Source organism: Octopus sinensis, linkage group LG12 (assembly GCF_006345805.1).
Source record: "Octopus sinensis linkage group LG12, ASM634580v1, whole genome shotgun sequence".
NCBI lineage: Eukaryota > Metazoa > Mollusca > Cephalopoda > Octopoda > Octopodidae > Octopus > Octopus sinensis.
The window spans coordinates 65,996,013-66,019,031 of record NC_043008.1 but is presented as its reverse complement, the minus strand read 5'-3'; the positions used below and the strand labels follow the sequence as shown (position 1 = coordinate 66,019,031).

Below are 23,019 nucleotides of genomic sequence, written 5' to 3'. Positions count from 1 at the left end.
TTGTTGATATTGCTGTTGTTTCAAACTCTGATAAGATCTGGTCAGGCTGATCCATTAACAAAGGGTTCGAGTAATGACCCTCCTATGTTAGTTTCACGCAGTTTGACCAAGATAACATTTACCAAACACATGCCCTTTTTATTTTTAAAGTGGTGAGGGGTGACGTTCAAGAGGAATTCGGCTAGTGTTTCTAACAAATCTAATCACAATAGAAGAGTCTTTGATATTCTTTGTATGGCAATGAGAAAAGTGATGATGATGATGATAACGACGATGATGGTTGTAGAGATGGTTGTAGAGCAGTGGTAGAGGTGATCTGACTGGTGATACAGGAAATGAGAGAGTGGAAGGCTGTGTTTGTGAAGAGATAGAGAGATAGATAGTGAGAGAGAGAGAGAGTGAGAAAGAGAAAGGGGAGAGAGGAGGAGGGGCGAGCGAGCGAACGAGCGAGTGAGAGAGAGAGAGAGAGAGAGGGAGGGAGATAACCAGAGATATAAGGGATAGAGATAGACACATAGACAGTAAGACACATATACAGACAGAAAGACTGACAGACAAACAGATAGATAGATAGATAGACAGACAGATAGATAGATAGATAGATAGATAGATAGATAGAAAGATAGATAGATAGATAGATAGATAGATAGATAGATAGATACATGGATAGATAGATAAATAGATAAACAGATAGATGGATAGGTAGATAGACAATAAGATAGATACATAGATAGGTAGATAGGTAGATAGATTGATAGATAGATAGATAGATGGATAGATAGATAGATAGATAGATAGATAGATAGATAGATAGATAGATTGATTGATAGATAGATAGATAAATAGATGGCTAGATAAATAGATGGATACATAGAGAGAGAGAGGGGGGGGGGAGAAAGAGAGAGAGAGAGAGAGAGAGAGGCAAGTGTTTCAAAATCATTTTTATCTTTTACGTGTTTTAGTCATCAGACTGTGGCCATTTTAGTCGAACCAATCGAACCAATCGACCCAGTACTTTTTTAAAGCGTAGTTCTCATTCTAGCGGTCTCTTTTACCGAAACGCTATGTTACAAGAATGCAAACAAACCAACACCAGTTTTCAAGCGGTGGTAGGGGCACACACACGTATATAAATATATATCTTTATAGGATGGGATTCTTTCAGTTTCCATTTACTAAATTCACCCACAAGGCTTTTTGCCAGCCCGGGATTGTAACTAGAAAAGTACATGAGAGAACAAAATTTAATACGATCCGGACTAACTTCATCACTTAGAAGTTTGGGTTATCTTCAGAGGACTTCACTCTGTAGCAAGGAAACTCAGGCCTAGTCTTCGCTTCGTGTCTATTTTCCTCTCCATCTTGGAGACACTAAACGATGAACACTGGCTTCTGTCTTGGTTAAAAAGATTAAAGTAATATGTGGAAGTGTAATGAGAGAGGGTAATAATAATAAGAGAGAAAGAGAGTAAGGAAGACAGGCAGACAGAGATAGAGAGATGGAGCGTGAAAAGAAAAGGGAGAAGCAGAAAGATGGAGACAGAGGAAGAGAAAAAGAGAAGAGGAAAGAGAGGAGGAGATGAGCAGGCAGATAAGGAAAGAGTTCGAGAGACGGAGAGAGAGAGAGAGAGAGGGAATGAGGGAGAGACAAAAAGAGAGAATTGGAGAGAGATGAAAATAGAGAAAGAGAGAGAGGAAGGAAAGAGAAAGAAAGTTAGGGGAGAATAGGAGAAAAGGAGAGAAAAAAAGGAAAGAGAGTGAGGGAAGGAAAGGTAGAGCAAATAACTTAGAGAAACAGCAAAGAAGCTATTTTCAAGTCAGAATTAGGTTAAAGACGGAAATAGAGGAAGGAGAGTAAACATAAGGGAGATAAGCAGCTTGTCAAACTAGGATTATCGTCCTTGCCAGCGATTCGCTTGTTTACGAAATCGAAATTCTAAACACAAATATGTCTTTGGTAGGTTATGGTTCCAGTGATAGTAGCGGCAGCAGTGATGAAGAAGATAACCATCTGCCCCCATCAGGTGGACGAAGGACAACCAATGCTGCCAGTGGTGTATCTAAAATTGAATCTAAACCTCAGAATGGTGTAGAAGAACAGCAAAAAGCAGTAATTAACGGCACCAAATCGGACAATGTTTCTGTTGGCGAGGAAGAAGACGACCTACGTGGAAATAATTTGTTTAAAGGTAATATGCATTATGTAATATGTATCTGTTTTTTGTTTAAATGCAACGCTCATTGTTTGAAAAAGAGGGAGAACTTTTATGGAGAAATTTAATTTGTTTGAAATAGCAGAAAAATATTTCTTAAATCGTACTCTGTTGTTTTATAAATAATAAATAATAAATAACACATCGGACAATGTGGTCTTAAATACAGAATATTTAAAACGAAAAGAAAGCAAACAAAAATATGGGGTAGACCTAGTTTGCACGCTAATGACAATATGTTTGTGAAATCAGGGCTGATCTTCAGGTGCAAAGCTAAATTAAAAGCGCTGACAGGGGACAATAACAACGACAATAATATATTTTTCATACATATGAGTATTATAAAATATTCTGGCTCAGTCCTTGAAATTCAACTCGTTACGAATACATAGATATTGAAGCCATATTCTAAAATGTCTTTGATCATAAGTTTGCTTAATTAAAGCTGAACTCGAGGCTAAACACCCACAACAACAATAACAACAACCGACACATATTTCGTCGTCTTCAGAAGATATGGAAGAGTTATAAGTGACTTCGGTTGGATTTGAACTTGTGATATAGTCAGGCGAAACTAAATACTACCCGCCCTATGACAGTTTATTTCAGTTACTTAATCTCATTAAGGTAATAATTATGATTTTCTTTTACGCATATACTCTCCATTAAAAAAATATGATTGTCTTAGAAGGTCATAAAAGAACTGAAGTAGTGGTAATTTGAAACCACGTAAAGTGTGTTGTTGAATTGTGTTGGCAAAGTTTTGGTATATCTTATCTCTTACTCATGGGGAAGGAAAAACAGAATATAGAACAGAATATTGTTGTTTAATTCTATTTTATTTATTCCTGTGTTTCATACAACGGGAATTACAGTTGTGAAAGAATCCCCCCACCTAATAAATTGTTACTTTTCTTTGCATTTTTACTCCTCTCGTAATCCCGTGCCATATTCATTCTTTCCTCTTTCCCCGAGAAATAACGACGTTGGCTGTATTTCAAAACTCTGCCATCGTTTTCGTTTCTTTTTTGGAGAGCTGATCCGTCTAAGGAACTGATTCTGCCCCCACCTCCTTAGAATAAATGTAAGGTGAACAACTTCGATGGACTGTTTAAAAGTTCTTTATCCTTATCCCCACTTCTCAAAACCTATCTATTTTTTTCCATATTTAATATACCGGGACGTATACTAACAATATTATTAGAATGGAATTTCCTCTACATCAGTGCATTCCCCAGTCACTTAGCCATGAATCATTGAACGGTGGATCCTTCGATATTCTTTACATTTTGCTTCCTATAAATAAAGAAAACAATTTTGTTAAAAAATTGGTTGCTATTCTCTCAGTAAAAGTTGTTCCCCTTCGATGAACGTGGACATAAGGGGTGAAGGGGAAATATTGGAGAGAATGTGCTGAAATGGTAGTTAGGGGGATGTTGGACAAAATGCATAATTAACGCCCAATTAAGAGTAGCAAATTTGTCTACATTTGTTATTAACTTCAGATCATCCTCATTTCATAGATCTCTCATCAAACGTATTCCAGCAATGACAACTACGTCTTATATTCAGGTTCAGTGCATCTAGGATTTTTGTTCAAGATGGTAGAGTGTGATGTAAAGGAGGTTTGGTTGCTATTTCTAGCATGTTGATCAACCATGTGAAGGTTCCAACATTGGTTCATGTTATTGTAAGTGTTGTTGGGGATGCAGTGTCGATGTTGATGGAAGTTAACTCATACCTGAGTACAACCACTTCTTAGACACAGATAAGCACTAATCAAAGTGTTACAAAAACAGAAGATGTAACTGCACAGGATGGCCTGAGAATTGCAACTGCTCTTATCTATTCTGTACCTGCTGCATGCTCTCAGGAATACACATTTCTTTACTACCCACAAAGGGCTAAACATAGAGGGGGCAAACAAGGACAGACAAAGGGATTAAGTCGATTACATAGACCCCAGTGCGAAACTGGTACTTTATTTATCGACCCAGAAAGGATGAAAGGCAAAGTCAACCTCGGCGGAATTTGAACTCAGAATGTAACGGCAGACGAAATACGGCTACGCATTTCGCCTGGCGTGCTAACGTTTCTGCCAGCTCGCCGCCTTTGCTCTCAGGAATACAGAAACTACAGAAGTAGTGGTTTTCATTGTTACAAGAAGTCTGCTTATCTAATTTAGACCTTTATTATTCACATGGTGATATTTAAAAAGCACCCAGAACACTCTGTTAAGTGGTTGGCACTAGGAAGGGCATCCAGCCTTAGAAACCATGCCACAACAGACAGTTGGAGTCTGGACAGCTCTCTGCTAACCAGCTCTATGTCAAACCATCCAGCCCATACCAGCATGGAGACCGAACATTAAAGCGATGATGATGATAATGATGATGATTTGTTTCTCTACTCAACATGTTGGCTGATATTCCTTAGAGGACAGGTAACCATGTAGCGGCTCTGTCAGACAAAAAGCTTTGAGCATATTTTCTGAATTCACTCCCTACATTGGTTAGCTTCTACTTTTCTTATCTTTTCAAGGTCGATAAATAAATTACTAATCTGGTGGACTGGGAGGAGTCATTTGAGGATTGGACTGATTGCCATGTGGTATTTGTTCCGGTTCTTTGCATTCTGTGTTCAAATCCTGCCTTATTGGGGGTGGGCATAACACTCTCCTCCCCACTTCCTGACGCTTCAGTACCTTCAGCAGTATTCTGGCCGACAAGTTTGTTGTCTCTTCTCTCTGTCTTTCATATCCCTACTATAATGGCCTCTGCTCTTTGGGGCTGGCTGGTCTTGTACTTCTACCTCACAGGCAACCCTTTCCACTCATCTCTCCACCTTTTGGTAGCCTTGGTTTATCTACCAATCACTCTATCCAATCCTTCATCTCCAGAACATTTGCCTTCTGGAAGCTGTTCCCTGTCCACATATTCCTTTCAGCACTTTAAGTAGAATATTAACAATATGAACGTCACAGGTCTTTGAAGGACTGCATGGATCATGAGCTTTGCTCCTTCCTCCTGACTCAGCAAATATAAAAGAAAAACACTATTTGGGCTGGGGGTCTCCAGTTTGGGTGTACCTTCTTCCTGCCTACTTTTTCTCTTGTTTTGGGGCCCTGTAATTGGTAATAGGGACTGCTCCTTTACCGGAGCTAAAAAATTAAAAACCAAAAACTAAAAAAAGAAACTAAAAGAAAAAGAAAAAAACTAAATTATATTTGAATCATGATGAAGTCATGTGACTTTAATATTTCTTTATTTCCATTTGACAGTTCTACCAAAGCCACAGGAGAAACAAACAGTGAATGATGAAATATCTGAAGGAGATCTGGAAGATATTGTCAAACCAAAATCTTCACAGATAACATCTTTACCAAAACCTTTACCATTGTTAAAAGGTTCTCATGTGAAAATCACTATTCCGGCATTGGATTCAGTGAGTTCAGAGTTTTTAAAAACTTTTTTTACTCCTTACTATAACCCCCACACTCTCTCTCCCCCTCTAACTGCCACATCCTGGCTATGTTACTTGATCAAATGACAGAAGAGTCAAGAATTGTATCTGCATCTGCATGCAACTATATAGGTGCCTAAAACAAGTACAAGTCATGGTTCATGCTATCAACCAATACTCATTCATGAGTGGCAGTTGGTTCACTTAACTGTTTTATTACAATATTTCTGTTGAAATATTCTACCTTTGTTTCAAATAAGAATTCAGTACTTGAGTCAAGTACGTCAACACCAACTTCAAAATAAAAATCAAATGGAAATTGTAGTTCTGATATCCATGCCGGTGGCATGTAAAAAGCACCATCCGAACGTGGCAAATGCCAGTGCCGCTTGACAGCGTCTGTGTCGGTGACACGTAAAAGCACCAACCGATCATGACCGTTTGCCAGCCTCCCCTGGCCCCTGTGCTGGTGGCTCGTAAAAAGCACCCACTACACTCACGGGGTGGTTGGTGTTAGGAAGGGCATCCAGCTGTAGAAACACTGCCAGGTCAGACTGGAGCCTGGTGCAGCCTCCTGGCCTCTCAGACCCCTGTCGAACCGTCCAACACATACTAGCATGGGAAACGGACATTAAACGATGATGAGGATGATGATGATGATGAACTACTGTCATGGTGTTTGGAACATAAATGAACATGGGAAATTTTGATGGAAGGTTTCAATTTAGATCACTTCAAGACAGGAAGTTTGTGTCAAAGGACCATGGGCAGCCTCAGGTAGGTTGGCATCAAAGGATTGGTCCTCTTGTTTCCATATTTCTGTTGAAATACTCTGCCTTTGTTTTTAAGTTAATTTTTGAAAATAATGAAAAATTTAGTAAAATAACTTTGTCATTAGTAATCTGGTGTTTGGAACAAAACATAGAAAATTTTGATGGAATGGTTTAATTTAAATCATTTTAAACCAGGAACCAAGGGCAATTTCATGCAGGGTGGCATCAAAGGGGTTAAACTCTATTGTTGGTACCTTAATTGTTTCAGTCTGTAGAGAATTACAGCATAGTGTAAGAACAGACAACTCTATGTACCTATGAACCATGTTGTTTTAACCGTTTCACATGCCACATCTGATCACAACACATATATCTAATGGCCACATTATTCCGATACACAACAACTGTTCAAGCATTGGTGCCTGTCTTCATTATGTTAACCCTTTAGCATTCAGATTATCCTGTCGAATGTAGTGCTTATTTAATCCCATTGTTTTGAATTAATCAAGAATTGTCTCATACGCTTTGAGGTTTTGATAATGAAATTGTTTACTTTTAGTATGACATTGGAGGGTAACTGTGAGAGACTGTATTTGGTCAGTTTGAATATGAAACAAATAGAGTATTTAGCTGATGAATTAGTTTCAAGGAAGAGAACACCCATTTAGAGTAGTAATTAAAAAAAGTCTAGTAGTCATTGTGGTTGTTTTAGTATTGTTAGGTATTGAATAATATTGAGTCTGTCATTAACTGAAATAAATTGAACCAAGTTCAAGCCATGCTTTTCAATAGCTTTGCCACCTATAATAACATTGTTGTAAGCATGAATTCATTTGATATCATTGCTGGCAGTTATACCATTTGTAATACTATGGAGTTGATAAAATAATTACCAGTCCAGTACTGAAGGTTGATGTAACCATTTCTGCCTTCTCCATTAAGAAACTGCTATGAAGGATTATTTTAAGGCACTGAGCTGGCAGAATTGTTAGCATGTCAGACAAAATACTTAGCTGTATTTTTGCTGGCCCTTTATGATCTGAGTTCAAATCCTGTTAAACTCAAATTTCTTTTTCATCTTCATGGGGGTCAATAAAACAAAGTACAACTCAAATACTGGGGTTCAATGTAATTGACTAACTTAATACCCACCCCCTAAAATTGCTGGCCTTGTGCCAAAATTATTGAACTGACAGAATCATTAATGTGAAAACAAAGTGTTTAGCAGAATTTCTTCTGTTTTTTTACATTCTAAGTTCAAATCTACTGAGTTCACTTTTGCCTTTTCTCTTTTTGTGGATCAGTAAAATAAGTACCGGTCAAGCATTGGAGTTGTTTTAATTGACTTAACCACTTCCCTTAAAAGACTGCTAGCCTAGTACCAAAATTTTAAAATTATTATTATTGCTGTTATTAAGTGTTATTATTTTGATAATTTCAGGATTCAGATGAGGAAGAAGTGGTTACAAAGAAAAAGATGAAATTCTCGGTGAGTTTTATTTATTTGCTTACTTAATAGTCATCTCAAAATCAATTACATTCAATTTACTATTAATCTCTTATAAGTGACACAAGCAGGATTAGTTCAAAATATGTAATCCACCAATGATTGGTGGATTACACACACAACATATTGGATATGAACTAGTTTAATGAACTTTTATGTTTTTCTTTTACTTGTTTATCATTGGAATACGGCATACTGGCCAACTGTTCAAAATGTTATTCTGTATATATTAAGGTTGATGTATATCCATGGGGAGACCCCCTTTGGTCATGAATGACCATGGGATTGCACCTAGAAAGTCACCCTCTAAGGTACAAGTCCGGGCAAGGTTGTTTGTGGAAGGCCAGCAGTCGCTCATGCATACTGGCCTCCCTTCTCCACACCACTAATGTTATCCGAGGGAAAGGCGAAGGCCGATACAGCTTGGTACCCGTGATGTTGCAACTCATTTCTGCAGCTGAGTTAACTGGAGCAACGTGAAATAAAGTGTCTTGCTCAAGAACACAACACGCAGCATGGTCCGGGAATCGAACTCACAACCTCACGATCATAAGCTCGATGCTCTAACCACTGAGCCATGTGCATTTACTTCTGTACATCCATGTTAACTTATATATACAGAATACTATCTTGAACGAATGCTGTTTCTGTCATTAAAAAAGAATTTTGTAGATGGAAACTGTGCAGAAACTCATCGCGCACACACACACACACACATACATGCATGTGTGTGAGTATGTTTGTGCTTCCTCATTTTGACATAGCATAATAGTTGTCAGGCTCTTAGAGGTGGTCTCCTTCATAAAACATGTCTGGTCATTGGGAAATATTGAATTGCATAGAAACAACGAAGGACATCTGTCTGGCTATAGAGAATCTGTCTTAATGAATTTTGCCTGACCCATGCAAGTATGGAAAAGTGGACATTGAAACAGTAATGATGATGATGGTGAAGGTAAATATACATATACGATGGAAAGGCGGTGAGCTGGCAGAATCATTAGCAAGCCGGGTGAAATGCTTAGCGGTATTTCGTCTGCTGTTATGTTCTGAGTTCAAATTCCACCGAGGTCGACTTTGCCTTTCATCCTTTCGGGGTTGATAAATTAAGTACCAGTCATGCACTGGGGTTGATGTAATCGACTTAATCCTTTTGTCTGTCCTTGTTTGTCTCCTCTGTGTGTAGCCCCTTGTGAGCAATAAAGAAATAGGTAAATATACATATATGATGGATTCTCTCATTGTGAACAACAGATGAGGTGTCTCTTGAGGTCTGCCGGTGCCTTGCAAAACTTTTGGCAAATGGAATAAGTTGAAGACTCAGTTTGCTTGAGTGCTTGTGGATCATTTACTACACTGAGTGGATGGCAAGGCTTGCTTTGTTCTGTGTCATGAAACCACAATAGCAGGTAAGGTTTTCATCTGGAGGAATGATATTTGGCCAGCATACCTTCATACATGCACAAAGTTGGTTCTGATGTTGGAGTTGACTTTGCTCAAATCTTTGAACTGTGGGGCAGCAGGATGGGCAGCAGGTCTTGCATTCTGATGTTTCATTTTCCAAGGAAGAAAAGAGAATGTATGAATGACTACATGCATGCGTAAATACATACATTCATACATACGAACATACAAACACATGCACACACACATACACACACACTCACTCACTTACTCACTCACTTTTGAAAAAGCCAAAGTAAAATTCACTTTGATTGGAGATGCACGGGATTGAACCCAAGGTCTTTTGTGTGTGGAAGGCCTTGGATTTGAGCCTCAACATCTCCATTGACCTTGGCGGAATTTGAACTCAGAACGTAGTGGCAGACGAAATACTGCTAAGCATTTCGCCCGGCATGCTAACATTTCTGCCAGCTCACCTGATTTGGTGTGGTTTCTATGGCTGGATGTCCTTCCTAATGTCAACCACTCTGAGAGTGTAATGGTTGCTTTTACATGCCACTAGCATGGGTGCCATTTGTGTGACACCAGCATCTGCCATGACTGGCTTGATGGGTTTACTCAAGTACGACATAATGCCAAAGGTTTTGGTCATTCGTCATTGCCGCCATTGAAAGAAGCTTTTCACATGCCACCAGCATTAGCCACTTTGCCTCCATGAAGCCCAATGCTTGAAAGGTGCTTTTTTTGTACCACCAGCACAGGTGCCAGTTACATGACACCAGCATCAGCCATGACTATGATCTCACTTGGCTTGATGGGTCTTCTCAAGCACAGCACATTACCAAAGGCTCTTTGTCACTAGTCATTGCCTCTGTGAGGCCCAAAGTCTGAAGATCATACTTCACCACATCATCCCTTGTCTTCCTGGATCCACCTCTACCACAGGTTCCCTCCACAGTTAGAGATCAGCACTTCTTTACACAGCTGTCCTCATCCATATATATATATATATATATATATATATATGTAAATGTGGGGGCGTGTGGCTTAGTGGTTAGGGTGTTAGCATTATGATTGTAAGATTGTGGTTTCAATTCCTGGACTGGCCGATGCCTTGTGTTCTTGAGCAAAACACTTCATTTCATGTTGCTCCAGTCCACTCAGCTGGCAAAAATGAGTAACGCTGCGATGGACTGGCACCTCATCCAGCTGGGGGACACACATGCGATAGAAATCGGGAAACTGGGCCCATGAGCCTGGCTAGGCTTTAAAAGGGTGCATTTATTTATTTATCTCTTATTATAAAAGGCAGATTTTATCTGCCTCCCTTTGTAACTTATAGAAATCTACAATATAGGATTTCTTCAATTACAATTTACCTAGCATTTTTAAAAGTAGAATGCATCGGGTCATATCAGGTCCAGTTTTTAAAATTTAAACTCCAATTAAGCAAAATTTACAGAAAACTCACATTCTGGTGTGTATGTCAAATGCTTTTCTTAATGTGGTTTACACCACACGCACACACACATTGTGCAACGAATAAAATGAAAGTAAATAGTGACAGAGTGATTTGAGGAAGACTAAACTGAAAGTATTTAAACCACTACTCAAAAAATAAAAAAACACAGCAAACAGAAACAAATAAATACATAACGATTTACTCCTCACACAATTTCTTCAATTAGAGTTTACCTAAGATTTTTCAAAGTACTTCATTCGGTCATGCCATAATATATTTCTTTCAATTTCACCCCCAATTAAGACAAAATTCGAGAAAACTCAATATTTTAACATTTCACTCCGAAAGCATTGATGTACATGTGTGAGTGTGTGTGTGTGTGTGTGTTTGATGGGTTGTGCGACAGAAAGTGTGGTGTGTAAGTGAAGTGCTTTTGTTAGTGTGTGTAAAGAGACAGACAGAGTGAAAGACAGAAATAACTGAACTTTTTTTATTCACTTTTTGTAGTGAGTGACTGAGAGAGAAAAGAGAGAGATAGGTTATGTATGTATATATGTATGTATGGCTTCAGTGACACACACCCAAAAACACATACCTACGTACACCTAAAGCACGCACACACACACACACAAGCGGAGCGCGAACTTCAAAATTTTGGTAGTATTAATTTGCGAGCGTACTTCTAAGCGCGCGTAATTGAAAGTTTTCACTATGATATCATCACGTGCGAAAAAATTCGAAGGGTTTTGAACAATTGAGATACACATGTCACGCCTGTATTGAAACCATTGCTAAGCTGCCGTAATTGCTTAATTAAGACTTTGTTTAAATTGAAAGGGGCAAATATGTGACGAGGTTGAAAAAAAATACCCCAGAAAAAAAAATGTACTGCTGGTATTTTGCTACAATGTCATGAAAAAGAAAAAATTTAGGTATGTAAATCGAATTCGCCACCCCCTTATCCCCGTTCGCGTTTGTGTAAAAAAAATTATTATTTAAGTTTTAAAAATTATTTACTTTGTTCAAAAAATATTAATATTAATTAATTTTCAAGAATTATTTAATTTTATTCTGTAAAATAGTAATTAATTCATTTATCTGTAAATCCGCGAGGTTGTTACTCAGGCACCTAGAATGGTAACCTTCAACTAACACTATCTCCTCCGAGACCCTGCGGCGCAAGTTGACCAAAATTGAGAGTATGGTAGAAGAAGGGTTGCTCTTCCTTCCGTAGAACATAAAATTCAAATCGGACCATGTTAACACCAAAAATTATTTACATCAAAAAGATGCTTTTTTCTATGAAAATCCCTATTTTTTACGATTTTTTCACTGCTGTGTCGCCACTTTTCGGTGTATTTCGACCAGAAAAATGTTCACAAAATTTTTACTTTTCAAAATTACAATTCCAGCGGGTCGAAACAAACCCGAGCAACGCCGGGCGATACTGCTAGTTATATATATAAATGGAAGATGGACAAGCAAAGCAGTTGACATTACTTGAGGATATTTACTTCATCATAAAGAGTATAAATAAAGCATGAAACAGTTATGGTAGATAAATAAAGTCTCATACAGCTGTTTCTGGAATACCTGATCAAGTGGATCATGTTGACATGTAACAAATTCACATAATACAAATATCTCATCATTGGAGAGATGGAGGTAAAACAGTAAAACTATATACATATATATATATATATATGATATTTCATCATCATCATCATCATCATCATTTAATGTCTATGTCCCTTGTTTTCCTGAGCTGGATGTTTTGATAAGATCTTGTCAAATTAATATATCCAAAACTATATGCTAACACAACATTATCTATATCATTATTCTATATTTTCTTGAAGATTCTTTTTATATGATTTCTGTGATTTCCATTTCTTAATTATTTGATTATTTCTCTCTTGTTTTTAAAGGGCAAAAGCCGTTTGTTGGACATCCTTCCTCCTCCAAGACACATTTCTGTGAAACAAAGTAACCGGACGTTTATACCCTACACCCTAAACAAAAGACCTGAAGCAGCAGAAAGTGCAACAAAGAAGCCACCATCAAGTTCCATACCCAAGAAGCCAGCAGTTAAGAAAAGCATCCTTGGTGTGACTGGTTATAACAGCGATGATGATGATGATGATGATGACAGCAGTTCAAATTTTTTCTCTCTGGACTCAAAACCCCAAATACCCCGACAGACAGATGGATCATTCACCCAACCCTCAGCCACCATTTCTTCTACCATCACTTCTACTTTCCATTCCCTTTCTTCCATTCCTTCAGTTCCATGGCAACAAACTACAGTCTCTCCACTTGTGCCATCTGCCACCGATGTCATGCAAAAGGATTATGCAGAATATTATGTGCAGCCTGAAGTAAGTAGCTTTATTTCAACTTTAATTCTGCTGTAGTTCTTCATAGTTATGTGTTTTGTATTGTTGTTTGGAATCACTATGGACAGCAGGCTTAGGCATGGGCACATGATAAAGAAGTTTGCTTCTCAGATACGTGGTCTTGGGTTCAGTCCCTATGCATGCATGGAGCCATTCAAGAATTTGGATCTGGATATCTCTATTTCCAGCGACTTCGAGGGCCACCTCCCAGTGGTGTCGGGCGTCAACGAAGAGCCCTTGATTACAACAAGACGGCCAAAGTTGTTTTTTTCCACGGTCTGGGGTCTCCCACCCTTAAGCCCTAGACCATCAACTAATCACCCTTACCCATCTTGTTGCTTAACAAATGTCTTGTTCTAAAGCCTTGGGCCAGCTAAAGCCTTGTCTGAGTGAATTTAGTAGATAGGAACTGAAAGATGCCCAAACACACCACTTTGCTCTTTCTCTCTCTCTCCCCTCTCTCTCTCACACACTATCATCAACATAATCATCATCAAAGTGGAAGTTAAATGATGATGGTGATGATATATGTATATCTGTCCCTTTCTCTCTCTCTCTATACATATGTGAGCAAAATTGTGAGTTTTAATAAAACCGTATGGCAATGCAAGTGAGAAATAAAAACAGATTAAAGATGATTGTGACAATAAATAACGGAGAAAGATACAGAAATGTCTAAAATTCCAATTTTAATATTTCAGTATTTCAGGACATAAAAAATTGTAGTGTGAGAAGAGTTCTCTGAATTAGTTGATAACCAGATTGTGCTGATTATGAACTGACTTGGAAGTCTCTTCTTATATAACCTGAAGAAGAAATTTCTTATCCCAAAATGTTGGAGTATTAAAAGAAGAATTACTACATCTTTGTGTGTTACTTATTGGTAACACCATATCTTATTCCATATTGTTTCTCTCTTGCATTGCCATGTGGTTTTATTAAACTCACCATTTTGCTTGTGATGCTTCAAATGAATTTTCAAACAAATATGCATGTGTGTGTGTGTGTCAATGCATACACACACACACATATATATACACATGTCATCATCATCATCATTTAATGTCTGGTCTTCCACGCATGCAGTTGTTGTTGTTGTTAAGCAACAAGATGGGTAAGGGTGATTAGTTGATGGTCTAGGGCTTAAGGGTGGGAGACCCCAGACCGTGGAAAAAAACAACTTTGGCCATCTTGTTGTAATCAAGGGCTCTTCGTTGACGCCCGACACCACTGGGAGGTGGCCCTCGAAGTCGCTGGAAATGGAGATCTCCAGATCCAAATTCTTGAATGGCTCCATGCATGCATAGGTTGGATGGTTGACAAGAGCTGGCCAGGTAGAAAACTACACTAGGCTACTGTGTCCATTTTGACAGTTTTTTTGTGTGGCTGGATGCTCTTCTTGATACCAACCATTCTGTATATTTGTTAAGTTGTATTCAACACATTCAAGTGCACTTGACTGTGAGAAGACCTATCACTGCAGTAATAGTCCTGAGAGAGAATCTCATCTTCAGCATGTGTTAAAACATAGGATGGGCTGTAAATGATGTTGTTGGCTCATAGGATATTTCTGTGTCATTTCACTTCATCATCTGCAAACACCAAATCTGTCACTCATGGCCTGATAAGAACAGAATTATTCTTATCAAAACACATGCCAATACAGTTCTATATTTAAGGGACGAGAAATTATGTACCTTATTTACATTTGATGGATATTTGTCCTCATTTTGTTTGTTGTTAACACAATGTCTTGGCTGATATACCCTCCAGCCTTCATCAGGTGTGTCTTGGGGAAATTTCGAACCTGGGTTCTCATTCCTAAGGTATTTTTCAATGTTATTATTATTATTATTATTATTCAGGTCACTGCCTGGTATCGAACTTGGAATCTTCGGGTTAGTAGCTCGCGCTCTTAACCACTACGCCATAGGCCCATGGGCATATGGCGTAGCGGTTAATAATAATAAAAAATAATAACAATAATAATAACAACAACAACATCGAAAAATACCTTAGGAATGAGAACCTAGGTTTGAAATTTCCCCAAGATACCTGATGAAGGCTGGAGGGTATATCAGCCAAAACGTGTTAACAACAAACAAGATGAGGACAAATATCTGTTAAATGTAAATAATAAAACACATGCTGTTTGTTTCTAAATTTAAAACAACATTACTCAGTTGTCTACCCCACTTCTATTGTAAGAAGCACTCTGCAGATTATGCATAGTGTCTCTTCTACTCATGCTTAAATATTCATGATTAATGGTTTTCACACATTTGTCTTGCAGGAATTAGTACAGCCAGAGCAGGACAGTTTAGTAACTCCTGATGATGACACTGAGCTTGGAGGTCCATCTATGAACATTGACACACTTCTTCAGGACGAACAGGTAAGGTGGTGATTGTGATTGTGTTGCTCTTATAACAAACATATTTGTTAATGAAAATATAACACAAATGATTATGAAATGTCTTGCCATGTTTATTAGGATTTTATCCCTTTTGATCCCAGGTTCAAATTCCACCTGAAGCAATTTGGTCTCATTTTATTAATTCCTAGAGATTGTGGCAATTTGCCAGCCTCCTTTGGCCCCTGTACCGGTGGCACGTAAAAAGCACCCACTACACTCATGGAGTGGTTGGCGTTAGGAAGGGTATCCAGCTGTAGAAACACTGCCAGATCAGACTGGAGCCTGGTGCAGCCTCCTGGCTTCCCAGACCCCGGTTGAACCGTCCAACCCATGCTAGCATGGAAAACGGACGTTAAACGATGATGATGATGATGAAACAAATCATTATCATCCTCTTCACCATCAAACGTCTGTTTTCCATGCTATCATGGGTTGGAAAGTTTGACCGACACTGGCTAGCTGAAGAGCTACCTGTGCTTCATGTCTGTTTTGTCATGGTTTCTTCTGCTGGATTCCCTCCTAATGCCAACCACTTTACAGAGTGTACTGGGTGCTTTTATGCAGCACCAGCATGGCTGCTTTTTTGCTTTTATATGGTAGAGGCACAGGTGCTTTTTATGTGGCACCAGCATCCACTAGCCCACAAGGTTAGGATCACCCAGCTTGATGATGTAGAATACATACCAGTTATATACCATTACTACTGAAGCAGTCAGCTACATCTCTTTCTTTCAATAATTGACTTTCAATGTAATTAAGAAATCAATATTTGTATGATATTTAGTGAGTGGGTTGCAAAGTCTGTGAGATTATGCAGCAAACAGGCAGAACCATTAGCATGCTGGCCAAAATGCTCAGTGGCATTTTGTCTGTAATTATGTTCTGAGTTCAGATTGGCCACAGTGTTTGTGTTGAAACGTGTAAAAGAATAATATCTAAAAGGTCATCAGTTCAAATTCTGCTATAGACATACAACATAAATTTTTTTAAAAAAGTAATCTCATTCCTTGTGTGTGGAAAATGGTAAATGGAAACTTAGAACACATATATGTGTATGTGCTGCTGTCACCTCTGCCATAACCAGTAGTGTAACTAGGTGGGGTAGGGTGCTGATTGAAGTGGGCGTGCAGAATTGACTACTCGGTTCTGCACTCGGTTATCACAAAATCTGTGATAACGAAACCAGAAAAACTCCTGGAATGCATTGTTCGATATGGAGATAATGTTTTTTTCTGAATTTGTGCATTGGCCTTCAGATACTTCCCACAATAACTGTATCAATTGCGATCGTTCGGCAAGTTGAAGTTAATCCTATCATATTTGCAGACATCAATGTTGCAGGACTGCATGCATGATCTTACTCTTCTGAGCAGTGAAAGGGAAGAGACAGATGAAACTGATTTTGAAGATATAATCGCTCAATTCGCCTCATCAAAAGCAAGAAAGATGAGACTTTAAACAATTCTGTTGTGTCTGGGGAGAGTATTTTCTTTTTGTGCCTTATAATTTAACACATTCACCGGTAAAATTTCCACTTATTCCTTAATTTTATTTTCCTAAAATTTTTGTTGCGTCTTGCAACCTTTTCAATAGTCTTGACTCAGGACTATTTAAAAGATTGCAAGACGCAACGAAAATTTTAGGAAAATAAAATTAAGGAATAAGTGGAAATTTCACCGGTGAGTGTGTTAAATTATAAGGTACAAAAAGAAAATGACTCTCCCCAGACACAACAGAATATGCTTCAACACACGAACTCATATAAAGAATCTTGCAAGCCAAATCCAGAAACGAAATTTAAACAATTGTATTTTTTTTATTATATCTCATTTCACACATTAGGTTCTTTAATGTTTCAATGGGGGGGGGGGATACTGGTGCATTAAAATGGTTAAAATAAGGAGGTTTTGTAGAAGTAAACATTCAAAAAATATATTTTGAATTACAGGCTGTACCAAACCGGCAGGTAAATGAACCCTGGTAAAGTAATTATTCCTAAAATATTGCTTTAAAACATTAATTACTTATAACAAATAAGTACTATATAATATCGTGGATTTTGTAAGGTGGGGGGAACATTTTTGCGGCTTACCCCAGGAGCAGTGTACTCTAGCTGTACCACTGGTTATAACACCTCTGCCACTGCCGTTGCTGTTACCATTCTCTATGATTGTTCTTCTTTTGTAGTTCCAACGCTTGCAGGGCAAGAATCAACGAGGCAAGGAACAAATTCAACTAATGAATGTCAATGCTGATGACTTCATTGACAAATCGTTACTTACAAAGACACTCACTCAAGAAATGCCAAGACATTCTTACAAGAAAAATAAGGATGCCCCTAGCAAGAAATCTCGAAACAAACATCAGATCACATACCTTGCCTATCAGGTAAGTTTTTCTTCCTTTTTTTTATATGTTTATTATCAGCACCACATACTTTAGTGCGGCTGGAATATTTTGATAAACCATATTGCATCCATGTCTTTGTCAAATTCGTCTTCTCTTAAATACCAGTCCTCTGGAATTCTTGCCCTGCCCGTTTTTCATATCACTCGACTGGCTTCCGTGCAGGTGGCACGTAAAATGCACCAATCCGACCGTGGCCGATGCCAGCCTCGCCTGGCACCAGTGCAGGTGGCACGTAAAAAGCACCCACTACACTCATGGAGTGGTTGGCGTTAGGAAGGGCATCCAGCTGTAGAAACATTGCCAGATAAGACCGGAGCCTGGTGCAGCCTTCTGGCTTCCCAGATCCCCGGTCGAACCGTCCAACCCATGCTAGCATGGAGAATGGACGTTAAACGATGATGATGATGATGATATTCATTTACAATTTCAAGATCATTAACCACATGAATCTCACTGGTCTCAGGACGGCCTGTGAAAGCTACAAGCATAGCGACCTTCTCTCTAGGCACTTCATTTTTTTCTGCATTCTCTTCCACTTTTTCCCCCATTTTATCCTTCTCTTTTTTCCTTTCCCTCTTTGCCGTTCTCTTCCCGTTTCCCATTACATAATAACGTTACTATTAAGAACGACAACTCTTTGCCCAGAGTTACTTCCCTTAAAAACATTTTCGAACTATTTTCGATTATCGGCCTTACATCAAGATGTATTACTATACATATGTATACTCTTTTTTTTTTTTTTTTTTACTTGTTTCAGTCATTTGACTGCGGCCATGCTGGAGCACCGCCTTTAGTCGAGCAAATCGACCCCGGGACTTATTCTTTGTAAGCCCAGTACTTATTCTATCGGTCTCTTTTGCCGAACCGCTAAGTGACGGGACGTAAACACACCAGCATCGGTTGTCAAGCGATTTGGGGGGACAAACACAGACACACAACACACATATACATATATACGACGGGCTTCTTTCAGTTTCCGTCTACCAATCCACTCACAAGGCATTGGTCGGCCCGGGGCTGTAGCAGAAGACACTTGCCCAAGATGCCACGCAGTGAGACTGAACCCAGAACCATGTGGTTGGTTAGCAAGCTACTTACCACACAGCCACTCCTGCGCCTATATGTATGTACATATATATGTGAGTATGTGGTGCGCAAATGTTTATACAAGTATGTAATTAGAAAAGTAGTATTTTTTCACCATTTCAATTATGGTTGTACGATTTCAGTTTTCAATAATTTTTTTCTACGTATTTCATATCGAAAGCTTCGTATTTTGTATGTAGTTTATATTACAAAACTTTGTAAACCATGTTTTGAAATGTGAAGGCAGGTGGCTTTGTGGCAGACTGTTGCACTCATGATCGCTAGATCGTGGGTTCGCTTCCCTGAGTGAGCAGCACATTGTGTTCTTGAGCAAACCACTTCACGTTGCTCCAGCCCGCCTTTCGGTGGTGGTGGTGGTGGTGGAATGCTGAACCTGCTTGCCTAGCCAGCAGGGTGGTGTCATTTGAAGGCTAAAACAATGCTAAATGCATTGTGACCAGCGATGTGTAACAACAACTGACAGCCTGGTTGGTCACTTGATCACGTTATTTCGAAAATATGAGATTAACTATCATAGTTTATCTTATCAGAATTTTGTAATCGCTAAACAACACTCAGATCAAACTGTAGTTATAGTTTGTCTTTTATTATCACTATGTGGTCAGTATTAACATTTGGTATTTTTATAGGTGCAGCTGTGGCTGTTAGTAAGAGGTTTGCTTCCCAACTACCTGGTTCCAAGTTCAATCCATCTGCATGGCTCCTTGGCCAAGCGTCTTCTATAGCTTTGGGCTGATCAAAGCCTTGTGACTGGATTTGGTAGAAGCAAATTAAAAGGAGCACATCATATATATATATATATATATATATATATATATATATATATCATCATCATCATCATCCAGTGTTTTAAATCTGGATTTTGTCCCCGTTAATAGGGATGACTGGATCTACCTCAATGCCATAGCAACCGAGGTAGGCAGGTGCAGCCCACTCCATCCTTGGGGCTGGCTAGTGCCCATTCTCCTCTACTTTCATGATGCTTTTTTGGAGCTGGATTTTCTATGGGGAGCCTGCCCTTGCTTACCCCCGACTTCAGTTTCTAGACATGACTGGTCCCTGAGACCAAGGCCTCTACCACAAATTTTAAGAAATGTGGTGGAAAACTAGCTCAGGAAAGCAGAGACACTATTCCCTGGGGCCCCTTTTTGGAGCCCCTCCCCACCTATATATATATAAAAGCCCTGCCAAAACAAACTGAAGCCTGGTGCAGTCTTCTGCCTAACCAGTCTCTCCGAAACCATCCAAGCCATGCCAGTATAGAAAACTGATGTTAGATGGTGATGATGATGATGATGATATATCCTTTAAGCATTTGAGTATGCACATGAAAGTACCTGTGTTATTATGTCAGCTACAGCTTAGTGATTCCAAAGTTGCAACAGCAGTTTTATGGGATCATACCAAGCTGCATTGATATAACATACAACAAATATAGTAGTAATAATAGTTATCCAAAGATGGAATTTATAAATATTTTGATGTATTGCTTCGCACAATTTCACAACAGTTTGCGTTCAGTTTCTGTCTATCAGATTCAAAGCTTTAGTTAACCTGAGTCTATTGTAGAAGAAATTTGCCCAAGGTACATATCATGCTGTAGAACTGAACCTGGTACCATGTGGTTGGGAAGTTAACTTCTTACCACACAGCCACAATTGCACCTGATGTAAATGTGAAAAAAAAAAAAAAAGTTCATTAATATTATGTTAAACTTGTTATCCTCATTTGTAACTACAATGACAATAATAAGAATAACAATAACAACAACTATAAATTAGGACATAAAGATAAATTTCAGCTTGCAAGTTTGGTGGTGGTGTGCATGTGTGTATATCATCATCATCATTGTTTCACGTCTATTGTCCATGTTGGCATAGGTTGGACAGTGTGACCAGAGCTGGCAATCTGGGGAGCTGCACCAGATTCCAGTCTGATTTGGCATTGTTTCTACAGATTGATGCCCTTCCTAACATCAACCACTTTACACAATGTGCTGGGTGCTTTAATGAGGCACCACACGAGTGATTGTTACGAGACACTGCATTGTGTGTATGTGTGAAGCTGAAAGAATGTGTGTCTGAGTTTAGCAAAAGCCAGGTACTAATGATTAGGTCATTGACCACGGTCAAGTGGAGATGCATCAAATATTTGCATATAATTGGTAGGTGCTGTGCTACGTAGCCACTCACATTAAACCCAGGACTAAATTACTGTGGCTTGATATTTTGCTTATGTACATTAAAAAGAGGGAAGTGTTGTTAACCCTTTCGCTACTGTATTTATTTTGAGATGCTCTGTGTTTCTTTCAATTAATTTTAAATATAGCAAAGAATTTAGTAAAATAACTTCATTATCATTAAGCTAGTGTTAGGAACATTAATTGTGACTAAGGTATAGTGGAAGATTTTTATTCAAAATTTATGAAAACAAGACATTTGTACTACAGAGCCAGAGCCAGTTTCAGTCGGGTTGGTAACGAAAGGGTTAAATAGCAGTAAGGGGTTTTTGAAAAAGCCTTAGAAGAAAGAGAAAGGGCAGGAAATGAAATAGTTTAAGAACTGCTATATTGTGCTGATAATCTTATTCTTGTGTTCATTATTTATAATGTGAAGGCACATGGCTTAGGGTTTATGGTAATTGGCTTATGATCATAAGGTCATGTGTTTGATTTCTGGTGAAGTGTTGTGTCCTTGGGAAAGACACTTTATTTCATGTTGCTCCAATCCACTCAGCTGGCAAAAATGAGTTGTACCTGTATTCTAAAAGAGCCTGCCTTGTTGCATTTTGTGTCATGTTGAATCTCACCAAGAACTGTGTTAAGGATATGAGTGTCTGTGGAGTGCTCAGCTGCTTGCACGTTAATTTCACGAGCAGGCTGTTCTGTTGATCTGATCAACAGGAACATGTCTCGTCATAACTGGCAGAGTGCCAGTTTATTTATAACATCAGTAAAATTTTGAGCTGGCAGAATCTTTAATGCATTAGACCAACTGCTTAGCAACATTACTCTCCTCTCTTTAAATCCTGAATTTGAATTCCATTGAGTTCAGTTTCACCTTTCATCTTTTTAGGGTTGTTAAAATAAAATATCATTCAAGTACTGGGGTCGATGTAATAGATTATTCCCTTCCACTAAAACTGTTGACCTTGCATCAAAATTTAGAATTGTTATCTCTAACATAAATATAAATTCATGACCTGTGTTTGATAGAACCTTACTTTAGTTTTATGATATTTACTATTTAAATCATCCAATGTCAATTAAACTGTATCTTTGTAATTATTTATCTATTTTTGTTTTCCTACAGGCAAAGGAACGTGAACTTGAGTTGAAAAACCAGTGGTCTCAAAACAAAATGACCAAACGACAGACGCAGGCAAAATATGGCTTTTAAGAGTTGACTTAAGAATCATAGCTGATGAAATTATGAATATTCATTAAATAAGCAATGCGCAATTTACATGATTAACATGTGACACTGTGGATTAACATGACTGACATGTAGATTGATATGTAAAGCTACATGATTTATATATAGACTTGTTGTTGAGTAATGTGGAGAATTGTGAGTGTGCTTAGCCCTTTTGATATCAAACTACCAATGACCATCCCTTGTTCTAAACCTTTTGTTGCTGTATTTCTGCTGATATACACTGCCTCTGTTTCAATTAATTTTTAAAAGTAGTGGAGAATTTATTAAAACACCTCTGTCATTTTAAAACTAGTGTTTGGAACATAAATTAACATGAAATTTTGATAGAAGGCGCAGGAGTGACTGTGTGGTAAGTAGCTTGCTTACCAACCACATGGTTCCGGGTTCAGTCCCACTGTGTGGCACTTTGGGCAAGTGTCTTCTACTATAGACT

General features: G+C 38.5%; 1 protein-coding gene across 1 annotated transcript; it reads left to right on the top strand.

The window, feature by feature from the left end:
• Positions 1–1,878: 1,878 nt before the first annotated feature.
• Positions 1,879–22,998, top strand: LOC115217976 (proline-rich protein PRCC). Its single transcript, XM_029787707.2, has 7 exons — positions 1,879–2,189; positions 5,494–5,657; positions 7,890–7,937; positions 12,750–13,199; positions 15,511–15,612; positions 17,821–18,021; positions 22,461–22,998. Exons 1-7 carry the CDS (start codon positions 1,949–1,951, stop codon positions 22,545–22,547), a joined length of 1,293 nt encoding a protein of 430 aa, XP_029643567.1. The 5' UTR covers positions 1,879–1,948; the 3' UTR covers positions 22,548–22,998.
• Positions 22,999–23,019: the final 21 nt, after the last annotated feature.

Excerpts from the sequence above, each read along its gene's own strand:
- LOC115217976 (XM_029787707.2), top strand. The coding sequence starts at position 1,949 with ATGTCTTTGGTAGGTTATGGTTCCAGTGATAGTAGCGGCAGCAGTGAT. Across the intron at positions 7,938-12,749 it reads AGAAAAAGATGAAATTCTCG|GGCAAAAGCCGTTTGTTGGA; the intron begins GTGAGTTTTATT and ends TTGTTTTTAAAG. Across the intron at positions 15,613-17,820 it reads CACTTCTTCAGGACGAACAG|TTCCAACGCTTGCAGGGCAA; the intron begins GTAAGGTGGTGA and ends CTTCTTTTGTAG.